General features: G+C 36.8%; 1 protein-coding gene across 1 annotated transcript in view; it reads right to left on the reverse strand.

Annotated features, from left to right (window-relative positions):
• Nucleotides 1-15,584: 15,584 nt before the first annotated feature.
• Nucleotides 15,585-19,673, reverse strand: part of agmo (alkylglycerol monooxygenase) — a 79,679-nt gene continuing 75,590 nt past the window's right edge. Inside the window, exon 13 of the mRNA XM_038279588.1 lies at nucleotides 15,585-16,170. Within this exon, the coding sequence (XP_038135516.1) occupies nucleotides 16,090-16,170 (81 nt within the window). The 3' untranslated portion in view covers nucleotides 15,585-16,089. The remainder of the gene's footprint in view (nucleotides 16,171-19,673) is intronic.

Below are 19,673 nucleotides of genomic sequence, written 5' to 3' on the forward strand. Positions count from 1 at the left end.
CGCTCGCTCACGTCATATCCCTCCTACCCTCCCCTTGCTCACGCTGCTGCTCATCTTTCCCTCCCTTCCTCCTAAAAACCCTCAGGTCCTCTGTTCTACCAATTTCACACTATCTCTCTTGTTTTTCTCACACCCCTTTTCTCTTTTAAACCCACCTTTATGCTCCTATGCTAACCAGCAAGAAGAAAATAAAACACAATGTTATAACATTTTGTTATGTATTTTTTGTTTGTTTTTAAGGAAAGCTGAATTGCAGTTTCTTTTATTTAAAAAAGTACCATGGATGTGCTAAAACTGGTGTCATGACAACAACATGCATAGAGTAGCTTTTTATTTTCATGATATGATATATTAATACATTTTACCACTGATGAACCTAGAGAAATGTCCACTCCTCTTTAAAAAAAGGACATTTATACTGACCAGTACTGCAGTTTGTGGCATAAATTATTATCTCTGTTTTCAAAGATATAATGTTACAACTTGCAAGCTGCTTCCATTTGATCTGATAAAGTCAAATAAAAGAACGCAGGAAAAAATATCAAGTGGATCCAACCACCCAATGGCCCCCCACCTATTAAAACCACTGTGAGACACCACTAACTGTGACAAAAAAATGTCATAGGAGATATGACATGACCTCTATTTGGGACTAGCACCTAGTACACCCTTATTTCATCCACAAGTTCAAATGTAGCATTGCAAGCTAGACAATATGTGCCTACTATTTTAATATCTCCCCTAATATCGCCTGGGAACTCCTTGGGATTCCCCCGGAGGAGCTGGCAATACTTGCTGGGGAGAGCGAGGTCTGGGCGTCCCTACTGAAGCTGCTACCACCTTGACCCGACCACATATAGGCGGAAGAGGATGGATGGATGGATGGATGGATGGATGGATGGATGGATGGATGGATGGATGGATGGATGGATGGATGGATGGATGGATGGATGGATGGATGGATGGATGGATGGATGGATGGATGGATGGATATTTCAATATCTGATATTACAAATATTATGCTTGAAAAATTTCCACTCTCTCTCTCTGTCCCCTGGCCTACTTTAAACCACAATGACTGCAGACATTTATTGCACCTGGCTTTAAAATGCTAAATACAGAAGTAGAAACTACACAGTAATCCATTTGATAAAACACACTATCTGAGTTAAATACTTTGAAAGCTCTAGTGACCATCTTATGTTCTGCATGTGTGTGTAAATTAAATTAGCCTGCTATATTAGCAATGTCACAGCCACAAATCTGCATATCCCAGTTAGCAGATTAAATTTGCATGCACTCTCAAGGTTTGCACCTGCTTTAATACATGCAAACCTTGTGTATATCAAGCCCATAGTATTTTGGATTTAATACATCAGGCTCCATTTTGGTCCCGTGTTTGCTCTTTCAAATGTTTACCATATCCTGAAGCTAAAATATTAGTTTGACCTCTGGACTAGATTTGAGCGCCCCACTCGCAGTTGTCCTGTTTGTGGATTCAGCCTTAAAATAACTGGCCTATGCTAATAATTTACAAATATATGAGATTCCTCATGACCAAAGGAGCAGCAGGCAGCTCTGATGTTTGAGTACAAACATCAAAGAATGAGATCCACCAACTAGAAGGTTTACCTTTTTGTTTAAATTTATACACTGTTAATGACTGGCTTTGCTTTTGGACCGTTTGTTTGGCCACAAGCTATGGGTCTCAAATTGGAGCATGGCATGTTTGCAACCTATGTTGGTGTTGCGTAGTTATACTATTTAGGGTATAAACAAGAATCCGACTTTGGTCATACACTTAAAATGGTTCCCATCATTCAAATAAAAGGTAAAATCTTCAGTAATCAGATGGCTGCAGACTATTTTACAACCATCATCTTGTTTAATTCTATTCTGCAACATATGTTAAACCTTTAATGTCATATTCCTTCGTCGGGGATCATACAAAGATATCACTGTTCTGTCTTCCAAATTTATTGATTGATATTTCAATAAGAAATCATTAAAAACAAATAAAATATAAATATTATGAAATAATCAGCAGATGTTAAAAATAAGTGAAGTTTCATATTAACAAAACATATCAGGACTTATGGTTTATTGAATTGTATGAACTGAATGTAATTGAGCTATAAGTAAACCACTGTGGAAATTTAAAGCCAAACTGGGTAGGAGTCATACTTCAAATAAGTAAACACCTTTTAAAGGTAAAAGTTGTTTAATAATATATCAAGGAATGGTAAATATACATAGATTTACAATCTACTGTGATAAACAATCACTGACCTTGGATCAGCCTTTCTTGCCAAGAGCAAAAATTTGTAGACTCACAGGTGATGTATTAGATTTGTGGTGAGAAAAATACAAACAAGAGGCTATGTGCTGATTTTTATCTAACCATTTGAACAAAATCTAAACAAGCTGATGCTTTTTAAATCATTAATATTATACAGACTACAGGCTTTTTATTTTAGAGCGAATTTCTTCTCTTTAATGCTATTTCTCAATCACGCTTGATTCATTGAACAAATACCTGCACACCTCCCTGCTAAGATGGTACATGTGAAGGTGGGGGCATGGGGTGGGATGCTGAGAGACGACTCTTGACTTATTTGTTTAGAAAATGTAATTTCTTGTGTAGAACAGTTTCCAAAATGTTTACCTGTTATGATTAATTAAGCCATGATAAAATAAAAAGATTATCTTCATAAATATATGGTAAGCTAATATGGGGAGTAAGGTGAGCTGGCGGTCTTCGCCTTCACTTGCTGTCTGGGAAAAACTTGTCTGCTCTGCTGTGGTCTAACCAAGGCGTGGCAGGTGGGCTGAAGACTTTTATATAAATGGGGGGAGGATTCTGGTTTGCATGATATACTGATTAGTCTGGCACCAAAAATGCAGCAGAAACTCTAATATCTGTAGGGAAACTTACAAAGACATTCATATAAGGTAAAGGTGCAAATATTTAACTACACATGTATAAAAATGACCATCAAAACATTATTAAAAAAGAGACAATTCTAGAATAGTAAACCTGGAATTTTTGACATGCAATTTCCAGGAAACATTGTTATGTCTTCAATTAAACCCTCAGATAACCGTTAAGGAACAGACACCTTTCAGTGCCCTGGCTTTACGGGAAGCAACGTTTAGTCGGCACAACAGGCTTCAGCAGGAATCGAGTTTCTTTAGAGATCAATGACCAACGACCTAAATACAGACAGACTAGTATCATTTGTGATTAAACGTTGCCTTCAGGCTGTTTGTGTAGGTCATGGGGGTGTTTACATTTAGGCAGAGGCAGCTGAAGTATTGATATGTTCCTCACATGTGACCAAGTGGCGGTAACCGCAGGGCATCAGGGACACAGAATGGCCTTTTGCTCTGCATGAACAGTGGGCCTGACATTTAACTGTTGCCATAGCTTTAAATTGTTAGCAGGCAAACTAATGTTTAGCACACTGTTTCACTTTTCTTCATGAAAGAGCCACAAAAGGTAATTATTTTGACAAGATTTTTCTGTGACAGATTAACAAAAGCAACATGCAACTTTCAAGAAAAATTGTTGGAGATTTTGTATCTCTCTTTTACAAAATATAAAATGCGACCTGTCTCAATACTGAATAGATGCTATGTTTTCTTCTATTAGATCAAGTCTTTTGGGTATGACTGCTGGTGTCATATCCAGGAACTTAATTTTGAGTTGAAATTGATGTTCAATGAGTTATTTTATTTTAGGATTCCTTTTTGAATATTCTAACAGCAATTGTGTTATTAATAAGTCAGCAATGGTATTTATAGCTTACAATAGCAAAATGTGTTGATAGGTTCTTAGTCCAAGCTATAATAAAATAGGTGGGGGAAAAAATAAAAAAAAATTTATACGCTAATACAACCAAAAAGCACAAGTTTTGTACATTTTGTAAAATATTACCAAATATATTTGTCTGGATCCAGACCATGGGTTAACAAAAATGTCCTGTTTTAATTAGATAAATCAAACAAAGAATGGGTTTCCTTTTTGAGCATTGTTAAATACAGAAAGTGTAAAAGGGTCATGAGAGTTTTTTTTTTCAGGGACTTAAAATCAGTAATTTTAGAGAGTCATACCCTCCTTGTTTAGGAGTCATAATCCAATTTTAGGCTGGGAAAATCAGTGTGTGGTCAGAGCCATTTGACATTAGATCTGGGCTTAAATATTTAGAACCATGTTTGATACAAATTCTACTTGGTTTGATGTGATTTAAATTTTGTTTCTTAGTGTGTCTGCCTGAGTAGCACAAATTAAGGCAATAGTACACCATGTTCCAACTAAAGCTCCTCTCCTCTCCTCTCCTCTCCTCTCCTCTCCTCTCCTCTCCTCTCCTCTCCTCTCCTCTCCTCTCCTCTCCTCTCCTCTCCTCTCCTCTCCTCTCCTCTCCTCTCCTCTCCTCTCCTCTCCTCTCCTCTCCTCTCCTCTCCTCTCCTCACCTCACCTCACCCAGTGATTTACCATCATTTGTGACATTTAAACTTTAATTGCAACGGAAAAAAGATTATTATTATGCTATTTTCATTTCATTGCTTTTTTAAAGCTGTTTTAAATAACTATGTTTTAAGGTCATTTGCATAAATTAAAAATCTCTATATTATATATATTATACTGGATTCTTGGTTGTTTGTCATATTTCCAAGTTGGCAAACCTAACACAAAATGTATCCCTTTCAGCATCTGAAAGTTACAGAAAAATCTCTTAGAGAGGAACCCCACACATAGAAACAGTTATTAAATACAGGCACATTTTATCTGCAGCGCCATCTTCTGTTTGAAAAACAAACTCAGAGTTTTAGCTGCACCTAAAATAAATGCATAAAAGCCAAAAAGACATTGGTTACGGCTCAGTTCTCTTGGGACGGTTGCTGAGGAAAATAACTAGAGCCTAATTAGGCTGAGAGTGTGTTGCAAAGGGGTAGGGGCTCTCAGCAGAAACCGCTGGCTGGTGAAAAACACAACGTGTTTTAGACATTTTCTTTGTGTGTGACTGTAGTCACTATGGTAACAAAGAAACTCGCACAGAAATTTATAACATTTGGTCTATCTACACATCTATGAATGACAGATGGAGGAGTTGTAGAATATTTAACCCATAATAATTGTCAGACCTCCAAGACTCCATCCAAATATCCTAACAATGGTAAAAAATAAAAGAAATTCTAGCTCTATGGCCACCAGCACAACGTGCCGACCAGCTGTTCTCGACACATATGTCAATTCTACCCTATTTTCTACCCACAATGCTATAAATAGCAGTGTGTGAGAGTGTGGAGTCCGGGGGAAAGCACTATGCATCATGATAGGGCCATTACATGAGGTACTGAGTGGAAAATCTACAATCATCATAGTATGATCTTTCATTGCTGAAGAGCAAAGGAAAGTTTGACACAGAATCTTAATCCAGTTAAAGATTGTGTCAGAATTTTTATCTTAAAAACTCAGGGCGCAGAAAATAATTTAAAAGTTACTCTTATTTTACACTGATTTAAAACAGCGCTCCTTACTATGATTTACCTCTGTTCTTACACTTAAGAGTCTAATATGTTTCAACGAACAAAAATAAATACATTTATCTTATTCAAACAACTAGATTTTACTTATATTTCTTAGATTTTTGTTTTGTAAAATGTATTATTAAAATGTATCAGATTGATGTGAGACCAGAAATGGCCTCTCACTCATCCACTGATAAGCAGATTGTTACGTCTACAGGTGCTGGCATACTTTTCATGTTCATACTTTTCAGTTGGCCAACATTTCTATAAATCCTTTGTTTTTATTGGTCTTCAGTAATATTCTAATTTTCTGATATGATGAATTTGAGATTTTCATTTGTTGTCATTTGTAATCATCAAAATTAAACAAAATAAACATCTGAAATATATGAGTTTGTATGTAATGTATGAATATAATATACAAGTTTCACTTTTTAAATGGAATTACTGAAATCAATCTACTTTTTCATGATATTCTAATTTTATGACCAGCACCTGTATACCTTAAAAGACACCTCAAGAAGTGTTGAGTTAGGAGAGCACTGGGTATTGTGCGAAGACAGTAACAGTTCATATGTTGTTTTTTTTAATTATTATTAAAGCCAATTTTCTACAAAAATTGGCTTTAATAAAGCTAGTGGGGGGAGTGGTGGCCTATTGGGTAGGGTATTGCGCTTGGGATCCAGAGGTTCTGAGTTCAAGCCCCACTCCCACAGACTGCAACCCTGGGTCCCTGAGCAAAGACCCTTAACCCCACACTGCTCCCAGGGTGCTGCACAATAGTAGTCCACTGCTCCCCAAGAGGATGGGTTAAATGCAGAGAGTTAATTTAGTTGCTCTATACTTGTGACAACAAAAAGCTGGGGAAAAAAAAAAAGTTTTATGTTCTACTTATAATATTGCTATAAAACCCTAATTTTGATAAAGCTATATAAAAAACCTGCCAAAATAACACTGAAACTGCATATGTTTCATGTGCCTCTGAAATTAAAGAGGCCAATGATACAAAAAATAGGCAGTTTTCTAATGATACTGCCGCCTGTGGCCAAAACACAAAACTGCAGAACTCTTCTGCCCATTCTCCCAGCTCATGCTCTTACCAAACAAGGTGTTTATTTTTATTTAACTTTTTTCACCTTACCTGGAGTTGCCCACCTTTTTATGATTTGAAGTGGATGCTGGTCACCTCTGAGTATCCACAAAATCCATCTTCAATCGTTTGCTCAGTTAGACCCATTTTACATGAATGTGTTTGACGTCACATCCACTGAACAGCAGGGCAACTTCCGACATGAAGAATATTGAGGAACTAAGGCTGCAGGCTCATCGGCGCTGAACTAGTGAGGTGTCAGTCTGCTCATCAAATGATGTTTTAGTCATAGAGGGTCAAATAAAAAGAATATTTTAAAGATTTTTTTTTTTTCCAGTAAAAACTTACATAATATCTCATTGAACTCTTCCTTCAGGTCAGTAATTGCTTTGTAATTTCAGGAAGAAAATAAGTGTGATTTGCTGGTTCATGCGTGTTTGTACTGTAACCAGACAAACTACTAATAACAATAAAACAGAATATATTTCTCAGTATTTTATGAATATTTTTGCTGCAGCATGTTTAGCAGAGGTTGTTAAGCGCTGTGTGTCAATGATTCAGTAAGATATAAAAAAAATTACCCAAAATTCAACTCAATAATGTATTGAGGCTGACAGAGAGGTTGATGTTTCAGCCAGACAGAGTGCTGAAATGAAAAGGTTTACTGAATGCTGTGAAGATCACAGACTGAACTGGGGATGAAGGCAAACAAGCTGGTGGAGAGAGTCAACATTATGACTAGAAACTGAAACCAATTAGAAATCTTGTGCAGACAAGGAGACAATCTGGATACAACTGAGTGAGAGAGGCAGCTATTACTAGATAGAGTTCCATGTGAAACAACTTGCAGTTGATATGTTAGCAGCATTTAAAGCTGTTAACTAGTAGTCAGAGTAGGAGAAAAACAGTCAGAAAGTCTAGAAAACAACAGCCAAAGGTAGGCTGCATAATAAATAAACAGCTTGTAACAGCACTCATCACTTTTTTATACTTATAACCGCTATATTTGATTTTAAGTACAGATAAATATTTTTGACTTTGTGTAACACACCCATAGAGCCCATACTTAGCAAATGCTGGGCGAATAACCTTTTATTAATATTGCTTTTTGCAAATGTTTAACATTTACTTGATCTAAAATGTAAGCTGCTAATATTCTTTCATCAAGCCTTGTCAAAATTGTTTTGATGTCCTTTAGATAGTTGTAATTATTCAGTAATGTAAAAAATAATAATTATCGTAATCGTATATATTTTTTTTATCATAAAAAAAATGCGGAGTTATCCAATATATCCAGTTGTATTAAACTTGGAATATAAAGAAACAAATAAGAGTCAAATCTAATGGACTGTGATGACTCAGGCCATATAGCTTGCTTTAAAATAACAATTAAACATTTAAGCATAACTGTTAAAATAACACATTGACAACAACAGTAAATAATACAAATTTTAAAAAGTGATACAAACATTGCCCTGCTGGTTAGTCAAACCTGTGTGTGTGAGCTCTGTTTGCTTGGCTCCTACTTGTCCCCTATTACAACTATTTCCCTGCCAGTTATACAAAACTTTAGTGAACGCAAAGTATTACAAACAGTTTGTAGGTTTCTTAAATTGTGACTGATAACAGTTTTTGCTGTCATGTGTGCAATCTATGTTCATATATGATCCTACATAGAGGTGCTGTGTAACAGATTTCTTATGATGGACAAAAATCAAAGGATGAATCACTGAAACAATCTGTGTATCTGAGGGAGCTAATTTATTTGTTGACACCCATATGCTTTTCGCTAAATTAAAGAGAAAAAAGGGACCCTACATGTTCATGTAAGGTCTACTGAACAATTATATGTATTTTTTTTTTCCGGATTAGTGGAACCATTCAACTTTAAAGTTTTGTCATTGTACAGTAATTAAAGATTTATCTGTGATAGATCAATATGCGAACATTAAAATGTAATAAATAAAGAGAAACCTTACTTTATAGTAAGCAGGGACAGAAAACATCAATTAGTTTTGGCACACTCATTTGTTAGGTTGGTCTAAATATACGAAATCTACATTTCAAGCCAAACCAAACCCTTAAACAGAGGCTAGTGCATCCTAAAGATAAAACCCCCAGACCGAATATGAGCGGAGTGGTATATGCTGTTCAGTGCAGCGAGGAATGCTCTGATCTTTATATTGGCGAAACAAAACAACCTCTCCACAGACGCATGGCCCAACACAGAAGAGCGGCCGCCTCTGGACAAGACTCCGCAGTACACCTACACCTTATGGACAAAGGACATTCTTTTGAGGACCAGAATGTCCATATTCTGGATAAAGAAAATAGGTGGTTTGAGAGGGGCGTGAAGGAAGCCATCTATGTTAAGAGAGAAAAACCAACTTTAAACAGAGGTGGTGGACTCAGATTCCAGCTTCCAAAAACATACAATTCAATCATAGACATGATCCCTTCCAGATATCACCAAACCCCCCACCCCATCACAGAGGAACGAGGGACCTACCCGCCCCAGCCGGTGAACAATACCTCCTTAACGACCAACCCTTAACAATCATAGACAGGTTTCAGGTATTACAGGAGACAATCCCCCCCTTAATGGCTATCCCCCCTTTAACGACCGACCGCTAGAATCATAGACAGGTTCAGATATTACAGGCTAACGATGGAACTAACGACCCATTCATCGGTTACCATTGCATGTTTCCAAGCGATACAAGGCGTTGTCTATATAAGACTCAAACTCACTGCGGATCCAGACATTTGAATTGAGAAAGCTTCCTGGAGAGGTGGCGAAACGTCTTCAAATCTTGAAAACCAAGTCCAGTGGATATTTTTCGAATTTTTACGGAAATCTACTCAATGAGATCCAAATCTCCTTTGTTGTATTGTCCTGTTAAGGGTTTGGATCTACAGTCATCTATTTTCTACAAATGTATTACTTTTTTTGTTGTTGCTGTTGTTTTTATATTTCAATTAAAGCATGCATCTAAAGTAATTGTTAATAGAAAAAAACAAAACAACAGAATTATTCATTTTCATTATTAATTTTGTGCAGAATGGCTTTGGAAACGTCTGCATTACAGTAGTTTTCTTGTCAAGTATTGACTAAGTTATTTATATTAGAGATGCACAGATAAGGATTTTGGGACTTGATCACCACAATTTGCATCCGCTGGTCGCAGATTCAAGTATTATATCCATGAATTCTTTAATAATTTTGGTTATATACATTAACATTGTATTTTAAGCACAAAATATTAGGAGTGTCATACATATATGAAATTTACCACTGTTTTAGTGAAGGCAGCAGAGACGAGCTTTATTTAATCAAGTTTGAAAGATAAATTAAATAATGTGACAAAGAGTGAAGATTCTGCACCAATAGGAAGAGTAGGATGAAGTCATATGAGTAAGAGCTTATGTGTTACCAGATTTCAGTAGCTCTGTGATGGCTCTGTTTGCTTCTTTAAGAAGAAGCAAAACAAGGGTTAGCATCCATCAAGCATTTAACAGTTGGTGCTGGCTAAAGGCAGCAAAGGGGCTCAGAAAGCACGCAGAAGTTAACACTTTTCTTCTGAACTGTTAAATGTTTGGTTTGGTTAGCATTAGCATTAACATACCTGGCAACTGACATCATCACATCACAGAGGGAGAGCAGGCAGGCATTAGGGTGCCACATACTGACTGGGAGGACTTAACCTTGTTGTTATAGCCTTTAATTGTAACTTTGTCTTTTTTTTACCTCTTAACATCCCACTCATTTTGGGACTGTAATTTTATTATTTCAGATATTGATATCTAATTTCATATAAGAAAAATATATCCCATATAAGAATGAACACATAATACTCCAGCTTCCTCCCACAATCCAAAAACATGATTGTTAGGTTAATTGGCTTCTCTAAATTCTCCTTAGGTATGTGTGCGTGAATGGTTGTTTGTCTCTGTGTTGCCCTGCGACGGACTGGCGACCTGTCCAGGATGTACCCCGCCTCTCGCCCATTGACAGCTGGAGATAGGCACCAGCACCCCTCGCGACCCCACCTGAGATTAAGCGTGTCAGAAAATGCATGGGTGGGTGTTATTACTGAATTAGATTCAAAATAACCTATTGGTCATGTTTGTCTTGTAGCGCTTTGAGAGGACATAAGCTGCAAGACTGTCTTGAGGTACATGCACTAAATTAATTTTTTGTGCAGATCGTCACAGGGATTATAGCAACCGGCAGATTGTCTCTGCTTGTCAGTGGGAGGACTCAGGCTCTGTTGAAAGACCCTAATGACAGGCAGGTGATGGGGAGGAAAGCTCTCACTTGATGAGATCATCCTCTCTTCAGGCTTCTTCCCTCAAGTTGCTGGTATAAAGTGGCTGCAGTAAAGACAGGAGCCTTTTCCTTCCAGGTGTCGCCTGAATCCATTTCAAAATTACCACTAATCTGATATACATCAGAATTTATGGTCATAAAATACTAAATACAGCCACCACTTGTTTATTTATGGTCCAATGAACACCAGGAAAAAAGGTCTCTGAAGAACTGAAGCTCCTGGTTCATACCTGACATGCAAGTGATGACTTTAGACCTAAGACCATTTAGTGCCTTGTAGCCCAATGACATGTAATACAAACATTCATTTTTCAATCAGGGAGCAAATGCAGTGGTTTGAGAGGTGTTAAGATTACATCCACTCTCCTGGTGTTACTTTCTGGCAGCAACATTTTTCATCAGCTGCAGCTGCCTGAATGATTTGTGAAGACATCATCACACAGAAATCAAACCTTCTAGAAAGAAAAATATAAACAAGCTTTCCCATGCATTGCTTCAAATGGCATCTCTAAAATGTTTAAATAAGGAAGAAACTAATTTTCATCACAATATTGACAATTCTGGTCATAAAATAATAATAAAAAAATCCCTTTAAATAAAATCCAAAAACTGGAGTCTTTTTACCACAAGATGCTGGATCTACACAGAATATTGATGGGTGTTAACAGCACCATCTGCTGTGGACCATTTGTTACTCCCACACAGGATCTGGAGGCTGTGAGCAAGAATTAATCAGCCAATTCCAAAGCCAAGAGTTGTAGTTTAACACACATCTCTGCAGCTTCTCTACTGTTACCCACTCTTTACTCCATCCAGACAGTGTCTTGCCCACGACCAAATCTAATAAATTAGCAAAGATTCCCAAAGGAGTAAATCATGATAATCTAATTAAAATCAAAATAACTCCAATTGGGGAAAAAGTTAAAACAATTAAAAGCGGTCTGTTTAACATAAGATCGCTTTCCTCTAAAAGTCTACTAGTTAATGACTTGATTTGTGATAATCACATTGACTTGTTTTGCCTTACAGAAACCTGGCTGCAGCAAGAGGATTATGTGAGCATAAATGAGGCAACTCCTTTAAGCTATTTAAATTTTCACATCCCCAGAAGTTCTGGGCGAGGAGGAGGAGTAGCAACAATCTTCCAGTCTGACTTACTGATTACTCCCAAAACAATTAATACCTACAACTCTTTTGAACATTTAACCCTTAATTTCCCTGATCCAAATTTCAAGGCAAGAAAACCTCTTCTTTTTGTAACTTTGTATCGTCCACCAGGTCCTTACTCTGAATTTTTAGATGAGTTTTCAGAGTTCCTTTCTGATTTGGTATTAAATACTGACAGGGTCATCATAGTGGGAGATTTTAACATCCATGCTGACATTGAAGGCGATAGCTTAAGAGCAGCCTTTAATGCTATCTTAGACACTATTGGCTTTGTTCAAAATGTGAATAGTCCCACGCATTCTCATCTTCATACTTTGGATCTTGTGCTGACATACGGCATAGAATGTGAAGAAATAACAGTATTTCCTCACAACCCTGTCCTCTCTGACCACTTTCTAATAACCTTCAGGATTACTTTAACAGAGTTCTCCTCCCCCAAAAGAAGGTTCAATTTTAGTAGATCTTTATCAGATAGTGCAGTTATAAATTTTAAAGAATCTGCTTCACTTTCTCTCTGCTCTGTGTCACTGAGCAGTGCTGCAGAGTGCAAAAGCTTAGCTTATTCCCCTTCACAGGTTGATGATTTTGTTGATGGGGTTGCTAGTTCTCTGCGTATTGCCTTAGACAACGCAGCTCCTTTGAAAATGAAAACTGTTAAAAATAGAAAGCTTGCTCCTTGGTTTAATGCAGAGCTGCGTACTTTGAAGCAAAATGCTAGGAAACTGGAGAGAAAATATCGCTCCACAGGCCTGCGAGAGTCCTTCCTAGTCTGGAAAAATGGTTTACTTCTGTAGAAGAGGACCCTTTGTAAAGCAAGAGCAGCATACTTCTCCTCATTAATAGAGGAGAATAAGAATAATCCTAGATTTCTTTTTAATACAGTTGCCAAACTCACCCAGAGCCATAGCTCTGTTGAACCGTCCATTCCACCTGCTCTTAGCAGCAATGATTTTATGGGATTCTTTATAAATAAGATTGATCTTATTAAAAATAAGATCATAAGCACTCCTCTATCCGCGATTGTACCTGAGGTAGTCATGGAATCTGAACCGGGTTTAGACTGCTTTGATCCAGTTGAACTCTCTGAATTAGCAAAATTATTGTCTTCATCTAAGCCTTCAACTTGTATGTTAGATCCAGTTCCAACCAGGTTATTTAAGGAGGTATTCCCTTTGATCTCCTCCTCCATTTTAGATGTGATTAATCTATCTCTGTTACAGGGATATGTACCTAAAGCTTTTAAGATTGCTGTAATTAAACCTCTGCTTAAGAAACCGTCTCTTGACCCAGATGACTTGGTCAATTATAGACCTATATCCAATCTTCCTTTCTTATCCAAAATTCTTGAGAAAGTAGTTGCCAAACAAGTCTGCGATCACTTCCACCATAATGAACTTTTTGAAGAGTTTCAGTCTGGCTTTAGAGCTCATCATAGCACTGAAACAGCTCTGGTGAAAGTCACTAATGATATTCTCATGGCCTCAGATAATGGACTTGTATCTGTGCTCGTCCTGTTGGATCTTAGTGCTGCATTTGATACAGTTGACCATAATATTCTTTTAGAAAGACTTGAATATTTTGTTGGAATTAAAGGAACAGCATTAGACTGGTTTAAATCTTATCTATCTGATCGAATTCAGTTTGTTCATGTTAATGATAGATCTTCAACACGCTCAAAGGTTACCTGTGGAGTACCACAGGGATCAGTGCTAGGACCAATTCTCTTTACTTTATACATGCTCCCAATTGGTAGAATTATTAGACAGCATGGGATTAATTTCCACTGTTATGCTGATGATACCCAGCTATATCTGTCTATAAATCCAGATGAAGCTAACCCATTACATAGATTACAGACATGTCTTGAAGACATAAAAACCTGGATGACTCTTAACTTTCTGCTTCTGAATGCAGACAAAACAGAAGTTATAGTCTTTGGACCAGAGTCTCTGAAAAAGAAACTGATTAGCCAGTCACTTCATTTGGATGGGATTAAACTGATTTCAGATAATAAAGTAAAAAATCTTGGTGTTATTTTTGATCAGGACCTGTCATTTAAATCCCATATCAAAGAGGTTTCTAGAATTTCCTTCTTTCATCTGAGGAACATTGCAAAAATTAGAAATATCCTGTCCAGGGGTGATGCTGAGAAACTAGTCCATGCATTTGTTACTTCAAGGCTGGACTATTGTAATTCTTTACTATCAGGAAGTCCACAAACTGTAGTTAAAAGCCTTCAGCTGATCCAAAATGCTGCAGCCAGAGTTCTAATGAAAATGAAAAAGAGAGATCATATCTCTCCTATCCTGGCTTCTCTTCATTGGCTTCCTGTTAAATCAAGAATAGAATTTAAAATCCTCCTTCTCACATATAAAGCCTTAAATGGCCAAGCTCCATCTTATATCAGAGATCTGATTGTTCCTTATGTTCCTAACAGAGCACTTCGCTCTCAATCTGCAGGTTTACTAGTGGTTTCTAGAATTTCTAAAAGTAGAATGGGAGGCAGATCTTTTAGTTATCAGGCTCCTCTCCTGTGGAACCAACTACCAGTTTTAGTCCGTGAGGCAGACACCCTGTCTACTTTTAAGGCTAGGCTTAAAACTTTCATTTTTGACAAAGCTTATAGTTAGGGTGGCTCAGGTTATCCTGAGCTATCTCTATAGTTATGCTGCTATAGGCTTAGACTTTTGGAGGACATAGGGACCCCCATTTCATCATTCTGCTTCATTCTCTCTCTGTTCTCCTATTCTGCAGAATCTGTTAGTTCAATCTCTAACCTTCTGCTCTCTCTGCTTTTCCTCAGAGTAGCTTTGCCTCGTCTGTTCCTGTTTGGCTGTGACGTCATCCTGGAAAAAACATCAGCTGTGCTGCTTCTATCAACACCCTTGTTAATAGATGTTGGAGATCGGCCTGTTTTCCAGTGTGGTCCTGTTTCTCTGACCGTGACTGAGTGGATGTGCTCTCTTCGTCCTCTGGCATGGGAGCTGCCTTGGAGCTCGTCTGCCTGGCTGTGTGTTTCCTGGACGGGGCCGCCTTTTACAGCTGCTTTTTGTATCTCTGCTTCTGTCTCCTTGAACCCCAGTCGGCCTCGGCAGATGGCCGCTCACACTGAGCCTGGTTCTGCTGGAGGTTTCTTCCTGTTAAAAGGGAGTTTTTCCTCTCCACTGTCGCTACAAGCATGCTTAGTGTGGGGGATTGTATTTGAGTCAATGAGTCAATGGTTTTCCTTAGATAGAAAACTTTGTATCAATTTGACTGTATGATCTGGTTGAACTGTAAAGTGCCTTGAGATGACGTTGAGATGTGTTGTGAATTTGGCGCTATATAAATAAACTGAATTGAATTGAATTGAAATTGAATCAAAGCTGACAAGCCTTAGACAGGAAAAAGCAGCCAAGAGTTGCTCCAGCTTCAGTAAAAATGTTCTTTGTATGTATATTAAGGGTTTTAAAAACATGAACAAACTCAGAGAGGATTTCTGTATTTTATTTCAATGAGAAATGAAAAACAGACATTACATTGGCAGTACAATGTTAGGCAATAATTTTGTTTTAGCTTAAAAATCAACATGCTTTAGAATGAACAGTACTTGTTTTATGAGAAGTATTGGGTTGTTTAGTGGCTCATACGGAAATGTAACAATTAGTCCTTCATTTTGGACTTTAGCACCTCTAATGGCAGTGACGTTTTAAACCTGACACTTCTAATAGGAAAAAAAAAAAAAAACACAACATAAAGTAATGATTTAACAAAGTTATTGGCTTTATCTTTGTTAATCTACATATTAATGCTATTCTTATAAACATGCAACAAGCAGCTGTACCTTCAAGGTTAAAATACAGCAAAAACATTAACCAATTTATCTAATAATCAAAACTACAAATAGAATTGCAGTAGATGAAAACCTGTTAGCATAAAATGATTTAAATGGAAATATCTGCAGTCTACCAGATTATATCAGGCTGGTGTCTCAGTCAGCTTTCTTCTTGATGCTGAACAGCTGGGAGAAGCTCTGCAGAGCCCAGTACAGCAGCGAGAGGGAGACAAAGGCCTAAAGAAAATCAACACACAGGGTTAGAACTGCAGGCTTCAAGATTGGGCTGTTTAACATGAACATATGGCTGTGAGGCACTGACTATTAGCCTACTGGATATCTGCTCAATTCAGGGATTTAATCTCTGGATGAGTTAAGGTGTATGAAAATTAAAAAGAAAAAAAAAAGAAAAGAAAGAAAAAACACTAAAGATGGAAAGATGGAGACTGGAAAAATAAATAATCTTTAGTTTCGAAGTCGTTTTTTGTAGTTTGTCTTCCATGTGATGTTATATTAATTTGATTACTCGATAATCAAAGTAAAAAATATATTTCCTTACGCCAAGTTTCTACCTTTTTCCTTTATCATTTTTCCTTGAAATCACTCTTCTCTACACCAATCAATCTTTTTATTTTATTTTACAATATGACAGGGGTTATAAATTACCATACTAAACTTCTATATTTTACTAAGAAATATTTGGCTTATGTATTGAACACATTTTTAAACAACATTTTTGAATAGCAAGCATTTGAACAACTGTGTAATATTTGTTCAATTTTCAGACAAAACATGCTCAAATGTATTGTTTTTTTTCCCCTTTTTGCTATAATATGAGAAACCTTGTTTAAGGACACAAAAACAAACCAAAATGAAAACTTGATGTCCAAATAACAAATGTAAGCTATAAGAAAGAAAAATGCTGGAGGATTGGGGGGAAAAAAAGCACAGAATGAACAAAGGCTTAATTTATCCATATAAACAAACTTATTGTGTTTTGATTTTTTTTTTTAAATGGGGTGGGGGTCGGTAATTGAAAATATTTTTGTTGAACAGGGCTGCAGCTTGCAGTGACAGATGGGGGTGGAGAATAGGTGCTACCTTGAGGTCCATATAACAAGAGAAAACTCCAGTGTCTGACACTTCTTTGCTATACTGTATTGCACAAAGAAGCAGATTACACATGCATACAGCTTCTCTAAACATTTGTGTACAAATAAGTTGCTTTTAAGAGCAAAAAGATGTCAAGAGTGGAACCATGATATGATACCACCTGAGCAAAAAGTCTTTGCTACCAAATATTTAACCATGAACTGTTAGTGTTATTTAAACAAAGTGCTACAGACCTTCACACTTTCAGGTTGTCTTCAGATAAGCTAAAGATTAGTGCACAGAAACCTTCAAGGAATCGGTTTCATCGGCGAGAAGTTTCTAAGTCTTTTATTACTGAGTCAAATTTGGGGAGATTCTAAATAGTTCCGCTTCCTCTTCTTTCTACATCACTGCACACTAGCACTGGTTTTCAAAATTAGAATGGGAGGAATATCTTTAAGCAACCAGACATTTCTCCCAAATAACAAGCTTCATCTTCAAGTTTCAGCCTACCCAGTTATGAGAGGAGGGTTAAAACTTATAAAGTTGTTTAAGTTTCTCTTTAAAGAAATTGCACCATTGCCATGTTTAGCCATTTTCTCTCTCTTATATAAAGCTACTACTTCATGCTATTAACACTTGAATGTCTCTGTAACATAGTGTACTTCTATACCACTGTTTTTTATTGTTTGAAACCAACAGTTGGTCACATCAGAAACTGTAGGCCCTCACTGAAGCTAAATACAGTAAATTGCTTAATATGAGGAACTGCAGTACAGTTAATGACACCCTAAAATAAACCGGCCACTGTCACTTCATGCATGCTAAGCTAACAGTGCAGATTCAGTGTCTCGATGGCAGCGCTTCCGACCGACCAACAAAAACAACTCTTATAAGCCACTAGGAATGTGTGCAACTGAATCAGAATTTGCCAGTTATGAGATTTAATTCAAATATTTTTTATTTCTTCTGTTAAGTGCATTAAGGGGACATCTGTTGTGCCTTGGTGTTACATACATTGGACTGAATCCTGTCCAACCTGACCCGCTTTAACAATAGCTGGTCAGGTTGGGATGATAAAATATCAAACAAATTAGCTAAGACCAAGACTTCCATGTCATTTAAGTTGAAGAGTGTAATGCATATGAATGAATTCTTCTGGAAATAAAAATTCTTTTAATGTATGGAATGAAAACTACTGATTTGTGAATGATGCGTTTCTGGAACAACTAAAACCTTTTCTCTGCAGAACAGAAAAACCAAGACATCTTTCCATTGCATGTGGTATTGCTTTGGTGCAGAATGCTTAAGATAAACATTTCATTAGTCAGTAACAGATAGAAGTACTGAATGTAATTTTTTATCCAGTCTCAAAATATTTGATTCTACTGACACATTTGTAGTTCTAACTATAAATCATTTTAAGATCAAAAGCTCCATTAAAATCCTCTATTTCTTTTATAAAAGGAAAGTTATAGTTAGTGTGAGTGTCAACACAGGAACATGGTTGTGGTTTTTAAACAATGTTCAGTTGGTACTAAGGGCCAAGAATGATCTGGGAAAAAAATCCCTTCAACCTAACACCACCAGCACCAAACTAAAAATGGAAAAAACCCATGATGGATCCATGCTCTAATGTTAGTTACAATAAATTCATACACAGCTGTCTCACCATTAAATTGAATGTTAAGAGTCAGCGGACCATGCAATGTTTTTCCAAAATGTTAGTGTCTAATTTTGGTGAAGCTGTGAGAGCTGTAGCCTCATTTTTTATGTTTTAGCGGAAAGGATTGTCCTCTAGTGCGTCTTCTGCTGCTGTGCCTTTGCTTCCCTTTTCAATGTGCGCGATAAGCTGGAACTAAGGAAATCTAAACATAACACTGAAACAAATTAACATTTCAACTAAAAAAGTTTCATTTTGTTGTTAGTATTCTTCTCATGTAATAAGAAAATGGAGTCAAAACACACCAACATATTTGGGTGTATTTAGTTCATATTTACTGTTTAAGGCAGCAAACCACTGTAATTGCATGATGACAACACGATTGTATCAGATTAAAATCAACTTTGATTCAATATCATTTAACATAACTTAGACATTTTCTGTTGACTAGTGATTTCAGAAATGTGCTCAAACTGAATTAAATTAAATGAAAACATACATTATTTTGGCAGTTAAAGAATATTAACTGTATTTCCTGGTTAAAATAAAAGTAATTAGATAATATAGAACATAATATAGAATGTAATAGAATAGAATAGAAAATCCCTTTATTGTCCCCCAATGGGGAAATTGTGGTTTTACAGCAGCAAAGGTTATAGCAGAAGTGGTCACACAATGTGGACCTTAGAAAGTGATTAATAACAAGAGAAAATAAAGAAATAATCTACAGATTAGATTAATTAAATTATAAAAGTAGCTACATGTACAGTAAATGAAAACAAGCTCAGTGTTTATCTCATAAGTGTGACAGTAGATTTGTAGCTTGAACAACATAGTTAGACTTGTGATATGTTGCTAGTCTCAGGATGATGTTAAAAATGCGGCTCAGAGGTTAAGTAGTGGGTCCCGTCTCCAGACACTCTCACGACCGGGGTCAAAGGGGTTGCAACCATAGGGGACTTCACTATTCGGAGAAAATGGGATG

Source organism: Cyprinodon tularosa, unplaced genomic scaffold, assembly GCF_016077235.1.
Source record: "Cyprinodon tularosa strain WSP-4 unplaced genomic scaffold, ASM1607723v1 ctg151, whole genome shotgun sequence".
Taxonomy (NCBI): domain Eukaryota; kingdom Metazoa; phylum Chordata; class Actinopteri; order Cyprinodontiformes; family Cyprinodontidae; genus Cyprinodon; species Cyprinodon tularosa.